At 34.4% G+C, this 15492-nt stretch overlaps 1 protein-coding gene and 1 long non-coding RNA gene across 2 annotated transcripts; one reads left to right on the top strand and one right to left on the bottom strand.

The window, feature by feature from the left end:
* The first annotated feature begins 75 nt into the window (after nt 1–75).
* LOC143469311 (uncharacterized) lies at nt 76–13304 on the top strand. Its single transcript, XM_076966967.1, has 16 exons — nt 76–459; nt 2879–3080; nt 3271–3443; nt 3825–3975; nt 4051–4214; nt 4324–4420; nt 4511–4600; nt 9766–9877; nt 10098–10208; nt 10412–10701; nt 11208–11342; nt 11425–11577; nt 11810–11914; nt 12058–12237; nt 12372–12557; nt 12710–13304. The coding sequence occupies exons 1-16, from the start codon at nt 221–223 to the stop codon at nt 12992–12994; spliced, it is 2673 nt and encodes an 890-aa protein (XP_076823082.1). The 5' UTR covers nt 76–220; the 3' UTR covers nt 12995–13304.
* On the bottom strand, nt 5102–5654 carry LOC143469312 (uncharacterized). Its single transcript, XR_013119098.1, has 2 exons — nt 5388–5654; nt 5102–5214 (listed from the first exon to the last, which is right to left on the bottom strand). It is a non-coding gene; the product is annotated as an uncharacterized LOC143469312 (long non-coding RNA).
* Nucleotides 13305–15492: the final 2188 nt, after the last annotated feature.

Genomic DNA, 15492 nt, shown 5'->3' with positions numbered 1-15492 from the left:
GGTACTAAAGGCTTGTAATAAGAATATTTTAGTTTATTATTAAAATGTGTTTGCTGTATCACTTGTAGCTGTTCGTTAAAAAGCATAATAACATGTTTTTAAGGAGATTATGGTAATAGCCATTCTGAGTGATTAAAATTGTCAACAGGTAGATCTAGTTTACCTGATGCTGTAATTTGCTTATGCAATGTATAGTTAGGGCCATAAGATTTTTAGCAGCATGGAAAGTGCTGCCCAGCAATCATTTGATGCAAACAATTTTTCACCTCAACCTTACGCGCATCGAAATGCATTAGCTTCAGCCCAAAGCAATAGAGGCAACAATCTTGCTTCCAGGAAAGGAAAGAAAGATGATATCATTCAATCTAAATATGACACGCGGCTTGCAGATGCAGCACTAAGGCAAGCTGCTGAGGGTGGATACCTTATTTCTCCATCAAGAGCTTTTCTTCTTGAACGGTACGTATGAACACTTTTCGATGTAATATTCAGTAAAAGCCACTTTAAGACTAACTTGGGACATGAATGGTCTGATTGGTGAGCCTGAATGGCCACAATGACCAGACTTGGATCAACACAGTTAACCACATAATGACCAAGACATCATGTTTTGGTCATTTGCAAGGTGAGCTGCGTGTTTTATGCCAAGAGCTCAAACTCTATTCTGCAGTTACTTCACAAGAAAAAAAAATGACTTAGTTGTGGGTTAATGTCACATAGCGCAAAGTAACAACACAACAACATCATCCTAGCAGAAAAAAAACAAGATATACCAGTAAAAGAAATAAAAAAGTGTTCATAACATCTGGAGTCTGGTCATATTAACATGTGGTTCCAGGCTGATTCAACCCATAGACGATTTAACCCAGGACAATTAAACGTAGAATAACTAAACCCAGGAAGATCCAACCATTATCTGTGGGTTGAATAGTCCTTGGGTTGAGTTGTCCTGGGTTGAATCATGCATGGGTTGAATTGACCAATCACCATTAACACATTAACTGGTCAACAGTCAACACCTTTGAAATTCACTGCAAAGAAAAATTTGAAATTCATTCGCTAAAAAAAATCACTTGTAAAAGCTTTATTGACTAATTTAAAGCTTTTCTAAAACATTCAATCGCATAGAGCAGTGGTTCTTAAACTGGGGGGCGTGTAACATTCACAAGGGGGCGCGAGAGATGACAAACTGTCTATTATATGAGCTATGTCTAAACATGCTTTCTTGACTTTCGCTATAGGTTCATTTTTACAAAAATTTTAAAGTGTGTCACGATGGCAATTGTATTTTTGAAATTTGGATTCTGAAATACATCAATTGTTACGTCATAATCTTTGGTGTTTCTCCGCATTGAAGCGTATTGTTTTCGTTTACTCATTCACGCACTCCTAGCTCGACTAGTTCTCTTGTGTTCTCTTTTTGGGGTAACCTGTTTTTTCTCACAGCGGGGGGCGGCGTAACAAGAAAAACTTTTACAAATGTATCACTTGTAGAAATACTAAATTTACACTAAATGCATTTTCTTTAGTTTTACAATTTTGATGTATACAGGAAGCCTGATGTTTTTGCTACTAACCTGTAAATATCCGATCAGTTTACGACGTATAATTTTTGAGTCATTAACGATTGAAAATTTGTGTGCAGTGTCGGCCACACATAATAAAAATAGTAATGTCAATATTATCAAGTAAAACTTAATTTTAGTATTGATTTAATAACCAGGTATTTTAGTAATTAAACTAATTGTATTGACACAAAATGAGTGGAAAAAAGAGAAAGTATGACCAAAATTATCTGAAGTATGGCTTTATAGATACCACAGTGAACCGAAAAGTCGTACCGCAATGCGTGATATGCTTAGAAAAGCTAAGCAACGACGTTTTGAAACCAAGTCGTTTGCAGCGTCATCTTCATGAATATAAAGACAAAACGTAGGAACAAACTTGACTGTGAAGCCGACCTTAGATGTGCATTATCTTCTACAAAGCATCGAATTAAACGTTAGGTTTACCAAAAACAACTACATCCTTCATATTAATGAAAGTTAATTGAAAATAAATTGTTGTTTTGTTTAATGCTTTTTTATTTTGCAATGAGGTGGGGCACGAAATTTTTAGGTACCGTCAAGGGGGGCGTGTGCCAAAAAGTTTAAGAACCCCTGGCATAGAGAGTAAATTTTTCACACCAAAGTACCAATTTTTTATTATTTCATGTATGATATATTCTACATTCTGCACAGCCTGGCTTGTTGCACCAGACCTGACAGTTAACTGTGTCCTTATTGGAAAATTATTTGGTCAAAAATCTACATATGATGTATTAATATTGATATTAATAACTCTAATTTAATATTGGCTTAAAAACTTCTTTTATGAGGCAGATGTGTGTATACTTACAACGTTTTTTAAAAGCTAACAATATGTTTTTAGCGGAGATGTTAAACCACCTCAAAAGCAATTAACTTTTCATAAACTGTAAGCAACAAAAATTGACAAACGAATTCAAACTTCTTGAAATATTTGCTCCAATCAACATGTTAAATGGATGCTTTCATACAGAAAAATTTGAGACCATGCAAATATGACCATAAAAAGCATATGATCATGTTATTTGTTGCTTCATGCCCTAATCGTTGTTACTTTTTGTTTTATTCCTTTTCCGTTCATCGCATTTTTGTCCTTGCAACTCCTTATCGGCTATAATTTTTACAGTACTCTTGCATAAGACCCACATACTAAAATTATTGCTTAGATTGCATAGATGTTTTATTGGCAATATAAGTCAGCAAAATGAAATTATAGTAATACAGTATCCATATACTAAGTGTATATCATAAGTTAATTTTTATTAATTTTCTGTTTAACTACTCCTTTACAGATGTAGCACTGCTGATCAGGAAACACAATCTTTGCACAAGATTGAATACCTACATTTGGCACATTTTCATGTTCGAACTCTTGGTTATATTCAGTCTTGTCGCCACCTTAAAGTTTGCATTTTACACAACAATTATTTAACAAGGTTTAGTGCATTGGAAAACTGCCCACATTTAATTAGGCTGGATCTTCACAGCAATCAGGTAATGCTACTGTTTTTCTGCCGTAAACGTTGTGGTTGCAGTGAACTTTTTTTATGGTCAATAAAATTCTACTCTTTTTTTATATGGTGTTTTTATGGAATTTAAATTGATGTCTATTTACTACCACCTACAGTGTAATATAAACAATACTCATGTTTGCTTTCACCTACGCATGCATGTTTATGTTTAGATTACAAAATTACCAGATGAACCATTTTGGAGCCAGATGCAAAACTTGAAAATCCTAAACCTTCATGATAATGGTATTGGGAAGCTTGAGTACGTTCAAGCCCTTGCTGCTTGCCCAAATCTCCTTGCTCTTACATTGTATGACACACCTTTAAGTTTGAAGCCTAACTACAGGTATTGTTAAATTGCACAACTATAGCTATGCTTTGTGCATCATTCTTATAACCACTCATATAGCTTCGTAATGAAGAACTAAGATTGTTTTAAATGTTTTTAAAAATTTGATTCATTACGCAGTATTATAAGTTTATAACTTACAAGTTATGTATATATGGTTAACACTGATAATTTTTAAAACCAACGGTTAAAAACCTAAAGCAAATAAATTATCTTGAGAAATTTAGGAATGGAAGGATGGACCAGTTTTGAAATTAAGACTTGCTTGTTTTGGTTTTCTTTCAGACGTATCTAAATACAGAAAGATGTGAAAAAATAATTTTCATATTCAGCATGAAATTCATTTTCAACCTGCAAAAACATATTTTTTTTGTATAGACACCATACAGTCAATAGCATATGGTCTTTGAAGGCATTGGACCATCATGTTGTTGGAGATGACGAAATTATTGAAGATGCTTTGTTTTCGAAAAGATTTAGTGCCATGAATCCAAGATTGTATGTGGAACTCTGTCCAAAAGAAATTGAAGTATGTGTGTTTAGTAATGTGCAGTTATCAACAAACCCAAGAAATGTCATACTTTAATGTAGTTTTTACTTGCAGCCAGCCCAACTGAGAACTCTTGAAATTGAAATGCAAGTTGTACGTAAAATCTTGTCTGATATCAACAAACGATTTGTTCGTGGATCACCAGTAGTTGTCATACAACGCTGGGTCAGAGGCCACTTGTGTAGAAAGAAAAGAAACATCAGTTATTTTAAAGTTTGGTATGTTTTCTTATATCAACTCTCAATCCTCTTTTATAGTTAGTCATCTATTTGTAGTACCTAAAAGGTATATGAAGAAATGTTGTCAACAATAAAACTTGATTTGTAGTGAAAAAATGCGGAAATTAAATATCTTCGCTCATGAGACGCCCAGTGAAAGTCATGGTGGAGAAGCTTTCAGCCTGGACTATGACACATATCTTAAGGTAATAAGGTTGAGGTTTTCATCAATATCAACTCTTTTTGAAATATCTTAGCTTATTCATAAGTGTAAGTGATTGAATGTCTATATGCAGAATCGTCGGCCAGGTTCAAAAACGCCAAGTGCTTCTACGACTCTTACTCATCATTGTGCTGACACTCCAAACAAAGCAGCAATTGCTGATGTACGTTGCGTAAAAATGTATTTGTATATATTTGTAAATGTATTTACTGTTCTTTTGTTGATGTTTCTGCTACACTAATTTTAGAAATTGCTATATGAACAGGATACAAGGGAAACATGTATTTTTGTATATCAGTTTTTGTATATCAACAATCAAGTTGATTTTCATGGGTGTTGATATTTGCCGAAACCAACTGCTTGGTCAGCTAATTTATCAATGGAAAGCACATTGAACAATCAGATAAAACTACTTTTATCATGGACTTTGCTAAAAATGGTATTTTTGCCATGAGACGTTTTATTAACCATAGCTAATTGGATTATTATAGCCAACAGAACTATTTTATAACCGACAATAAACGATCACAGATGTGCAATTATTTGCAAGCACGAATGTGTATGCACACTTTGTCCATCTGAGGTTTTACACTGAGTGTTGCTTGCTATGATGTAAATTTATAACCAGTTAACTACGTCCTAACTTTTCAGACACCAGCAGTAGTAATTCAAAGTTTATTTTATTGCTCAGTTTTCATTATCCAGGATGATTGTTTCTGTGACACACCTTTTCGATCATCTGCCTTAGGTTAAGAACCCTGACGTAATCCAATGTTTCTAACACAAAAAGTTTGCATTCAAAGAAGAATTAATTTTTTGATTCCATTAACTTTAAACAAATATAGCAGAAACTCAATAAACTGACTTCACTTAGTTACGATATCTTACAATAAGTTTACTAGTTCCAGCAAGCTAAAACTTGAAGCTGTTTAATTCCACATTTTACTTACCTCAAAGCATTTTTTAATCCCAATACATGATTAGCACTAATTATATTAAAATTAATCAAAAAATCTCATAATAAATCTTCGGCTGGCTGTTAGATCATTGTTAATAGCAAATATTTTGTAAGTGTTTCTTATCACTATGATATGAAAATTTTATTTTGATTTGTGTCCTTGATAGCTTAATTAGGTCATGTTGAAACATAATTGATGTAAGTTTAAATTGTAGAAATATATTTCTTGATTACTGACTGAGTAATCATATTTCTTCTCCTAAACATAATACTTAAAAGTCATCACAATTTTGTATCGTACTTACTTTACATATTTCAAACATCATTAGTTTCGTTACTTTCAGCGTTTATTCAACAAACTTTTACTGTATTTGCAAATAGTTCTTATATTGCAAAACATTAACAGAAATAGGGCATAACATTATCGCAGTTTTTAGTATTTAAATGATGTACAGTAATTCTTATATTTTTATTGATTTAAAATAAATTAAGGTTTTTATCGGTGCAATTTGGCACAATTTACCTGGAATATTTATCACCATTAAAATAATATATTAAAATTGATTTTACAAGTCTAACTTGCATCTGAATTAAAACATACTCATCAAACGGGATTACTTGGGACTTGGTAGGTAGCTTGGGACAAACAGAGGTTTCAACTTTGATAGAGCTCTATGATTATATGCAAAATCATTCCTGACTATTGATATTATAATTGGTAGATGTAGACTATGATTAATTAATAATAAATATGTCAAAGTAACATAACTTTAAATTACAAAATTCATATTACAACTATTTAGTTATAGGATACAAAAAAATAATTTGTTTGAAGACCAGAAAAAAGTTATATGGCACAGTATGGTGGAATTTCCTAATTTGATTAGTTTTTACTTTCAGTATGCCTTAATACCTCAACTTTAAATTTACCTTAATATACAAGATTTTCATCAAAACTTTTGCCAAGATAATATAGTAAAAATATTAGGTTACTTTGGGATACCTCAAAATTTTAGTGTATGAAATGTTCCAAGTTCATTTTGCACGTATTTCTTTTTTTCAATAACTTAGTGTTTGGTTTGGACTTACGGAAGATACCAGTAGTAAAAATGTGAATATAAGTTATGAAATGATCTTCATATTTCAGCATTTCAGGTAAATACATTAATTTAAATATGCCAAGAAAACACAAACGTTTCCTTGGTTCTAGAAAGTACCATGATTTCACAAAACAAACTGTAGAAAAAGCTGTAACTGATATTCAAGGTGGTATGTCGTTGAATGATGCATCAGAAAAGCGTGGAATTCTTAAATCAACTCTTCATTGAAAAATTCACAATCAACTCGCTGGGCCAGTCGGACACCCTAAAATTTTTCCTCCTCAACTTGAAAAAGTAGTTGTTAATCATCTCATCAAAGTTTCAGAGTGGGGCTTTCCATTTAATACTCTTGACCTTACAATGATTGGAAAAAACATAATTGAGCAAAAAGGAATGGTTATTCCCAGTTTTAAAAATAATGTGCCAGGAAAAGAGTGGGCAAATTTATTCCAAAAACGTTATCAGCATGTCCTCACACAACGCTTGTGTCGAAACATGAAATCTGTTTGAGCAAATCTGAGCCATAAGTAAGTACTTTGAAAACCTTCCTGAATCTCTAAAGGATGTACCATCTTAAAACATAGTGAATTACGATGAAACATTAGTGATGATCCAGGAAGGCAAAAGCTCATATTTAAACGTGGAGTCGGTAATTCAGAAAGAATCATGAATTCTTCAAAATCATCAACATCAGTTATGTATGCCAAGACAGAGGCTGGATATATATTTCCTGAGTATGTTGTTTCCAAAGCACAACAGTTGTGGGAGTGTTGGACAGAAGGCGGTCCTTCCAATACCATCTACAATCTCTCAAAAAGCGGATGGTTTGATCAACACTGCTTCGAAGACTGGTTCATGAAAGCTATAGTGCTGTGGTTCACCGGGCTTGAAGGGAAGAAAGTACTCATCGGTGACAACTTAAGCTCACATTTATCTGGAAAAGTTTTGCAAAAATTTGAATAAGACGAGATCATTTTTGTTTGCCTGCCTTCAAATACAACTAACCTGTTGTAACCTATTGCCCATTGAAGAAACTCTAAATTATTCATTCATGGAAGATAACAAACAGAAAAAACTGACAAGTGTTCAAAAAATAAATTTCCCAGCTTGTTGACAAACTGAGGAAGAAGCTGTTGGTCAATGCAAAGACAAACATCATTTCTGGATTTCGAACCACTGACATTGTGCCATTAAGTGCTGTATAAGTCATTAGAAAGCTGTCGGCGAATGAAAATGCAAACGATGAAATGGTACAAACTGTCTCCCAAATTGTTGTTGATGTTTTGCAGGAAATGCGATTTTCTGAAAAGTGCAAGACAAACAAGCAAAACAGGTTGATGCTGTTCCTGGTAAATGTGTCCAAATAGAAGACATACATAGCTTTAGCTCTCCACCAGCAGTAACAAAGTCAAAATCAAAGAAAAATGCACTTCTACCCAGAAATTTGTGGCCAGGTTCACAGGATGATTTAGAGAAAATCTCATCGTCTGAACAATCTGAGACTGAGCATGAACAGTGTCTATGCAGTGCAAATGACAATCAGTTTGAAAACAAGGAAGTCTGTGTTGGATGATGGGTAATTGTCCGCTACCCCACTGTAAAGCAGAAAAACGGCAAGTACTTTCTTTGGAGAGTTGAGGAAAAACAAGGTGAGGAGAACTTGTTCATGAATCAAACATTTGCAGCAGAATTTGCATGACCAGTACAAAAGGACAGTTATATTGTAAAAGATTGTCAAATTGTTGACATACCTCCAGAACCAACTCTTGGGAGATGAGACATTATGATCTTTGAGAGTAAAATACTCTCTAAGTACTTTTCAACTGTAACTTCTTCACTCTTCAAATATATTGACTTACATTGTTATCAGGGCTGCTAACTCAATCAATTTTTATTTGAGTTCCAGCTGGAGTTAGAGTTCAAGAAGGTTTTGCAAGTCTGAGTTCAAGTTAAGTTTTGCATATTCAGTAATTCGAGTTTTCTTGTTCTCTAATTGTTTGAGTTCACAAAGGTTTCACTAGTCAAGCTTTGCATAATCAATTTTTGTTAGGTCAACAGAAGTATTTTTTAAGTTCAAGTTGGAATTCACCTAAATGTGAAGTTTTTCTGATCAGTATTGAAATCTTATTCTAATGCAAGCTGCAAGAATTGATAAGTGGTTTTATTGCAATCATTATAAGAGATAGCTCGATCGTTGTTTTTTTAGTTCGAGTACAGGCATCGTTAGTTTTTAAGCTCAAATTCAGGAATTCTTATTTTTCGAGTTCAAGTTAAGGAATTTTATTTTTTAAGTACAACATCAACTTCAGCAAAATGATCGAGTTGTTTTGAGTTAGCAACCCTGACTGCATCACCATACATCAGATTAAATGTAGTTTTATCAGGGTATCAACTATGGTAATCGTTGAAGCATGGTCTTATGAAGATTTTGTTGTGAATTTCATTGTTTTTTTCTTTAATCAATACAATTTTTCAGGCAAGTTGGTACTAGTATTTTTTAAAACAGTGGTCTTGTCTCAAGTAACCACAAAAACCCGGGATACCTAACGAAAACAGCTAAAAACATTGTGTCCTAAGTTACTCCAAGTTGGTAACTTGTGACAACAGCATTTTTTTAAAAAAGGGACTAGGGAACCCTTCAAATATCAAAAACCTTTGTGGTTTCAAAAACTATGGCTACATACCAGTTTTTATACCAAATACCAGTAATTTTCTTATTACTACATTTCAAAATAATCTACAGTACTTAAAAAAAAATTAAAAAATGTCCCAAGTATACCTAGTTGACATATACCGTATTTACTTGATTGATTGTAAACCGCTCTTGTTTGTAAGCCGTCCTCGATTGTAAAACGCATCTGGTAGTGCTAAAAAATTAATGTAAGCCTCCCTTGATTGTAAGCCGCACAGCATGTGTGGTAATTGTGTTGAAATTAGAATACGGTAAACTGTTTTAGATCAAACGTTTTACCCAAGGGATGAGTTAAAAAAGTTTTGTCAAAGAAGTGCAGCCAATTTAAAAAAAGCAGCAAATAAAATTTTTGTTAGATAAGAAAATGTAAGCCGTCCTGGAATATAAAATGCACAAAAGATGATAAAAAAATTTGTAAGCCACGGTTTACAATCGAATAAATACGGGAATAAGACTACCAGCATATAAATTGTTCAGTTTGATACTAACTATATTTAAATTAGAAAACATTAAAAGGTGGATGAAATTTATCATCACATTAAGTTTTCTTTATGATCAGTTTTTATATTATTTTACAGGACAAAGAAATTTTGCCCTATCCAAAAGATGACGATTTTGATTTAAAATTGCTACCACCATCTCTTCATATTAATCTTGCAAAGCTTCATCAAAATGCTTTACGTTCATTTGGTAAGCTTGAAAAGAGTAGGAAAATAAAAGTTAAGTAGTAGAAGTAAAGACGACATTATCCAAATGTGAAAACTTGTGTTGATATAAAAACTATGCACATTATTGTATTCCATAATTATTACTGAGATATACAAAAACAGAAAGCTGACAGATTTTAGTTGGCAAGCTACCTATTGTTTAATTTTTTATGTGTTAAATGTCAAATACACAATATTTTTAGATAACAGTCCTGATGAACAAAATATAACCATTCATGTTCACAAGGAGATTGATCTTCCTCCTCAGTCCTTATTTTCAAAACCTCTTTCACTGTCGTTTGAAAAGCAGAAAGGTACTTAACTGAAGTTAGCAGTTGTCGACATAATGAGTGTTCAAGTTCCTGATATTAGTTGAAACTCTGCTCTCCTTCAGGGATTAAATACTATTTTTAAATAACTTAAGGATACACAAATCTGAATTTTTTGACTAGTTGTTGATAAAATGCTTAACCAGGATGCAGTTCATTACTAATCATGTCAATGTAATGCAATGTAGTGGAAAAGGCATCAAAACCATTGAATGCTCCACTTACCGCCCCGGCTTCTGCACTTAAAGCTCAGCGAAAGGAACCAGTTACTGTTCAACAGATGCTTGGCCCGCAGAATGACTTGGTACATCATGTATTGGCCGAGCCACATCCGGTCTTCGGTACGCTTGTTGAGGGTGGTAACAGTCATCGAGAAGTTGGTATTCAGTTTGAAGGAGATGAGGAAATACCAAACCATGACTGGAGAATTCATGACAAAACTTTTCAAGTTTCCGGGGGAAGGCCAATAATAGCAGAGGTTAGCTTATCTGTTTTGTGTGTTTCTAACATAACATCTAATCACCTTACCTTGTCCAAAACAGATCTGAATGTGGCAAAAAATGTATATTTAGGTTCATGAGTATACAAATAATAGCCAACAATTGCTATAATTGATTTTCATGTCAATTGTAATCTGTTAACTTTGGTTGTTGAGCTTAGTATAATTCTAATGGGATGTTTTAGAGGTTTCATTCCATGTAGCAAACAACAAAATTCAGCCGTGTTTTTTCATAAACAAAAATACTAAACGTTTTTGTAATTATCCCAGAATCATTAAAACTGATCCTGCACTAAACCGTTTGTGTTTTTCCGTTATTGTGTTATTTGTTTTTTTTGACAAAAGCCATGTTTGAGAGAATTATGTAATTATTAATTTGCGAATATTTTTGCATAATCTTTGTATTCATGTTTGATTTGCAACATTTTTGTACACAATGTATTCAATTTAGTTCCAGTGGTTGAGTTGATATTGTGTTGCTTTAGCTTGATCCAGTGCAAGACAAGGTGCTAATGAACAGGGAAGCAGGAAGAGACGTGAGAGATGCTCTTGATTATTGGCATGACCAGGAACTCCTGAAGCCTAAACCACAAGCAAAAAGAACAAAGCCACCTCCTCGGGTACACTAAATCAGTGTCTAAAAAGTATCCACTTGAGTTTGTTGTTGACTTGACGAAGACACATTTATCTTTCAATTAAAAGCTGAAAGATCATGTAAGTCTGGCAACGTTGGTAGCAGTTTCAAAGGCATACAGAGATCGAGATAAGACTGACAACATCGCTACAAAGGTGGATAGAGTTATGAAAGTACAACAAGAGCGGATGCAGGCTAAGCAGATTGTTTCTGCTTTCAAGGTAAAATTAGCAAGATATGACGGCCACATCGTCACCACGCGGTGAACTTGTTGCCATCACTTGGACATCGTAACTAATCGTAACATCATAACTTTCCGAGCCCCGCATAAGTAGCAAATATTTTAAATCACGAAGCGTATTTCTTAAACTAATTGCAGTTTTCTTAAGTGTTCTATGTTCTTGATGTTTTGCTTTTCATTTTTAAATTAAATTACTTTTGTTCCTCTCAAAGGATGAAAAACGTACAGCTGCTTTAAACCAAAGACAAGAAGATAGACTTCGAATAGCTGAAGCTATACAACAGTTTGATGCCAATAAAGCCACTTATCTCGAATATGTTAGTACAAACCGTTATTTTAAATGCATTCTTTCGTCAACAATTTATTTACAAGAGCGTGTTCACTTATTGGTAATCTTTGTAAGACTGCAGAAAATACGGAAACGAAAGTATAGTTTTTATTCATATCAACTACAATAAAGGCACAAGAAAGAAAAGAGAGAGCACTTCAAAGACATCGAAACCGGCACCAAGAGCTCATGTTTGCTGCAGACTTTGGAAATCAGCATATGTCCGTATCAAATGCGCTTATTCGCCACGACAGGCAGGCGGCCAAAGATGATGTCAGAATGCAGAAAGGACAACTCGTCGATGGAATAAAGGTTCACTTAACCAGCAAAGTTGTAGGCTACTAACGTCGTGTACATTTTCTGCGTAAATATATTTTTATCCTGTTTTGAGCGTAGCAAGTGTACCTCTATTTCCTCCATCTCCATTAAATCGTTCTTTCTTGCAGCTTCAGTTATCCGAGCAGGCAGACTTAGTACGACGATACATGGAGCATAAGCAGTTGATGAGACAGATGGCGGGTGCTCAAGATAAGTCGAAAATTGAAACAAGGCTACTCCAGGAAGCAAATGACCGAATAATGACAACAAGGCAACGTGTAGCTGGAAAAAAAGCAAGAAAAGCGGCAATACAGGTTTGCGGAACTTTGCATATTTCCTTTGCCATAGGACGATATACTGTAATTGAACAATCAGAGTATTTAGGTTTTATCTTCATTAAGGCATAATTGAACGTTTCATACTACTGCTTTGTTATTATGTTTGATTGTTATGTTTGATTTTATAGGCCTATCAACACAGTCTTCCTGCAACAGCCCAGCCTGGCCCTTGGCCTTTAGTTGTGTCGCGTAATATAGTTTCTGTACCTTCAAAAGGTCCGGCTAAAACATCACTACCAGAGTTACAGGATGCAAAGCAAACCACTGCTTTCTCGGGCGAAACAATCGAAGCAGACTTTGCCAATGACGCCGCTCAGTTTGAACTGCCTCCGATGTTTTATCCTTCTACTAACGATGATTTTGCTTCAAGACAAATGCAACCAATGTCGTCTTCTGTCGCTCTTCAAAGTTGATCAATGTTTCAGTTTCTTTTTCACGGTTGTAGTGTGTGAGCTTGTTTTGCACTAATACGCGCTTTTTGCTTCCGTTGCCATAAGTTGCAAGCACGGGCCACTTAAATTAATCTTGTGTTGCTTATTAAAGGCATTTTTCTTAAAAATTCATTCTGCTCGAATAACTGTTGTAGAGTTCAAGGATCAGCTGTGGAAGAAAGTAACCAAGTTAGGCCTACTTCCACGCGTATAATAATTGATGCTCCCATCAGCATAATTTGTTTTGTGGTAGCTTTTTTAAATACAAATATTTTCTTATAAAGCTGACTATGATTTATTATATAACTTTAATGTTTATGAAGTGAGTTTGTATGAAATATGACAAGAGCTGTGAAGAAATTGAGGATCGGGTTCGGGCTTAATTTTAAAACAATTTCCAGTCTAAATTTATTCATACTCACACTGACTCTGCCACATATACATTGTAATTTCATTTTCTTTATGCACGAACGTGCATATGCTCAGAGTGCTATAAAAACTTACCCGTCGGGAGCAAAGCGCATCTTATAAAAGAATGACTTTGATTCATATGGCAAATCTGACTTTTGGGCCTAATTTTACCCTCAAATAAATTTTCGGTTTAAAAAGGCAAGGCTCGATCACAACTCTGTACCACTGGGCCTCATCGAATCTAAAAAACAACTTGGTTTAACCCTTGCAGTAGCACATATAATGGGTTTTTGAGTACCTGTTTTTTTATAAAGTAGAACGTTTAATTTCTGGTTAAATACTGTAATAATAATAACGCTGCAGCCTGCAACACTCGTTTTTTCTTTGCAATAACTAATAAACATAACTTTGTAAACTTAAGAACTCGAAGCAGAACTGGGCCACCACTCAAAAGGGCGTCGCTCGATAGCTTTCGTTCTTACATTAAAAAAAGCGCTTTTCTTTGTTGCTGACGCTCCCGCTAAAAATTAATAGTAGCTAAAATATATTCACTCCGGCGCAATTTTGAACACCAGTCGTATTCTTGCTTTGCAAATTTGCGTTGTAAAATGTGTGCCTAACTGCAACTGTAATTAGTTATTTTTTGTAAAAGTTATAGAAAATTTCATGAAATCCCATGCATGCGGAAGAGTTTTGTTTTGGTCACACTTGCCACAAAAGATATGTGGAGTATTAAAAACCGTTTAGGACTGTAGATGTCGTCGTTCCACTATTTAATATTTTAACTTTCAAATAGTGTAGAACGTAAGTGACAGTAATTATAAAACTTACGTAATTAGTCAAAGAGTCACAAAAGTTTGCACTGGGCTTTTCGCCTATATTGCCCTTTTCCGAAACCGGGCAGTACCAGAAAACAAAGTTTGTAATGTGACGCATAACAACTGTTCTTTGATAACTATTGCTACAACCATAAATCAAGTAACCTATATATGGAGAGTAAGGAAAGCATAGCTGTGACTAGGGATGTGCAATACAGAATAAGTGACTATTTTGGAATAATCTAGAATAGTTTATTCCGGATCTAGAATTGGGAATCTATTCTAGAATAGCATGAAAGTAAAAAAATATTAAGCACCAGCAGTGCTTTTGTTTTGAATTTACAGTAGGCTCACAGAATTATTATGGTTCAAGCAAGTTTACAATTGTCGAATAGACATAACACAAGGTTTAATTTATGACGTCTAACGCACCCACCACACAGTATACGAATGTAAAATAACAATCGATAACAACATCTCCTGCGTGTACCAATGGAAACCTTCAATCATGGAATAAAACCGGTTCCTTAGATTCGGGAAAAATAAGAAAATTGTATTCGAATCTTTTGAGATTCGGTTCTTTAGGATTCGTTATTCTAGAATGTGTATCCCTACCTGTGACCTCGCTAAACTGTTAAAGTCATATCACAGTACACGAAACCCACGACGTATATAACTTATAGCTTTCGCGTCTCATGCAAAGCTGGTCACAATTATACACTATAGTTACCGTCACTTCGCATGTAAATTATGTAATTCAATTTCGAATAAAGTTACATGCGACATTACTTTCAAGCATACCGGTATATCGGGTAAGCTGTAAAAATAGCGGCAACGTGAACCAAATTACGTCACCATGATGACAACTCGGCTCACTGTTGTCTGCTTAAATAACAAAGCATTTACATCGAATCGCCATTACATGGTTATAACGTGGTGTGCTTAATATAGCGTGTTATGCTCTTTATTTTTCGCCATTAATTTCGTGGAGCAAAAATTGAGTGTGAAATTAGTCTCAAAGCAGACATTTTTTTATTTGCTACCTAAAATTATAGTCTTACAGCAGTCCAACAACCTAAAATGTTTTTCAACTCAAAATCCAACCATTTGTATCCACTTAATGCGTTCACAGCGTTGTTAGTGCAAAAACAGAACGATGAGCGAATAACCCTTAATAAGGAGCGCGCTCAAAATTTAGTGAGTTCGTGCCCACCTCTGCTTGTAACTAGCCTATGTCTTTAACTTATGACG

The sequence above is a fragment of the Clavelina lepadiformis genome, chromosome 8 (genome assembly GCF_947623445.1).
Source record: "Clavelina lepadiformis chromosome 8, kaClaLepa1.1, whole genome shotgun sequence".
Lineage (NCBI taxonomy): Eukaryota > Metazoa > Chordata > Ascidiacea > Aplousobranchia > Clavelinidae > Clavelina > Clavelina lepadiformis.
Note: the sequence above shows the minus strand (reverse complement) of the source record. Positions and strands in the feature narration are given on the sequence as shown.

Bases quoted from the DNA above. Each gene is read 5' to 3' on its own strand.
- LOC143469311 (XM_076966967.1), top strand. From the start codon at position 221: ATGGAAAGTGCTGCCCAGCAATCATTTGATGCAAACAATTTTTCACCT. The intron at 3,444-3,824 runs GTATTGTTAAAT...TTTTTTGTATAG, and splicing joins AGTTTGAAGCCTAACTACAG to ACACCATACAGTCAATAGCA. The intron at 4,601-9,765 runs GTACGTTGCGTA...ATTATTTTACAG, and splicing joins ACAAAGCAGCAATTGCTGAT to GACAAAGAAATTTTGCCCTA.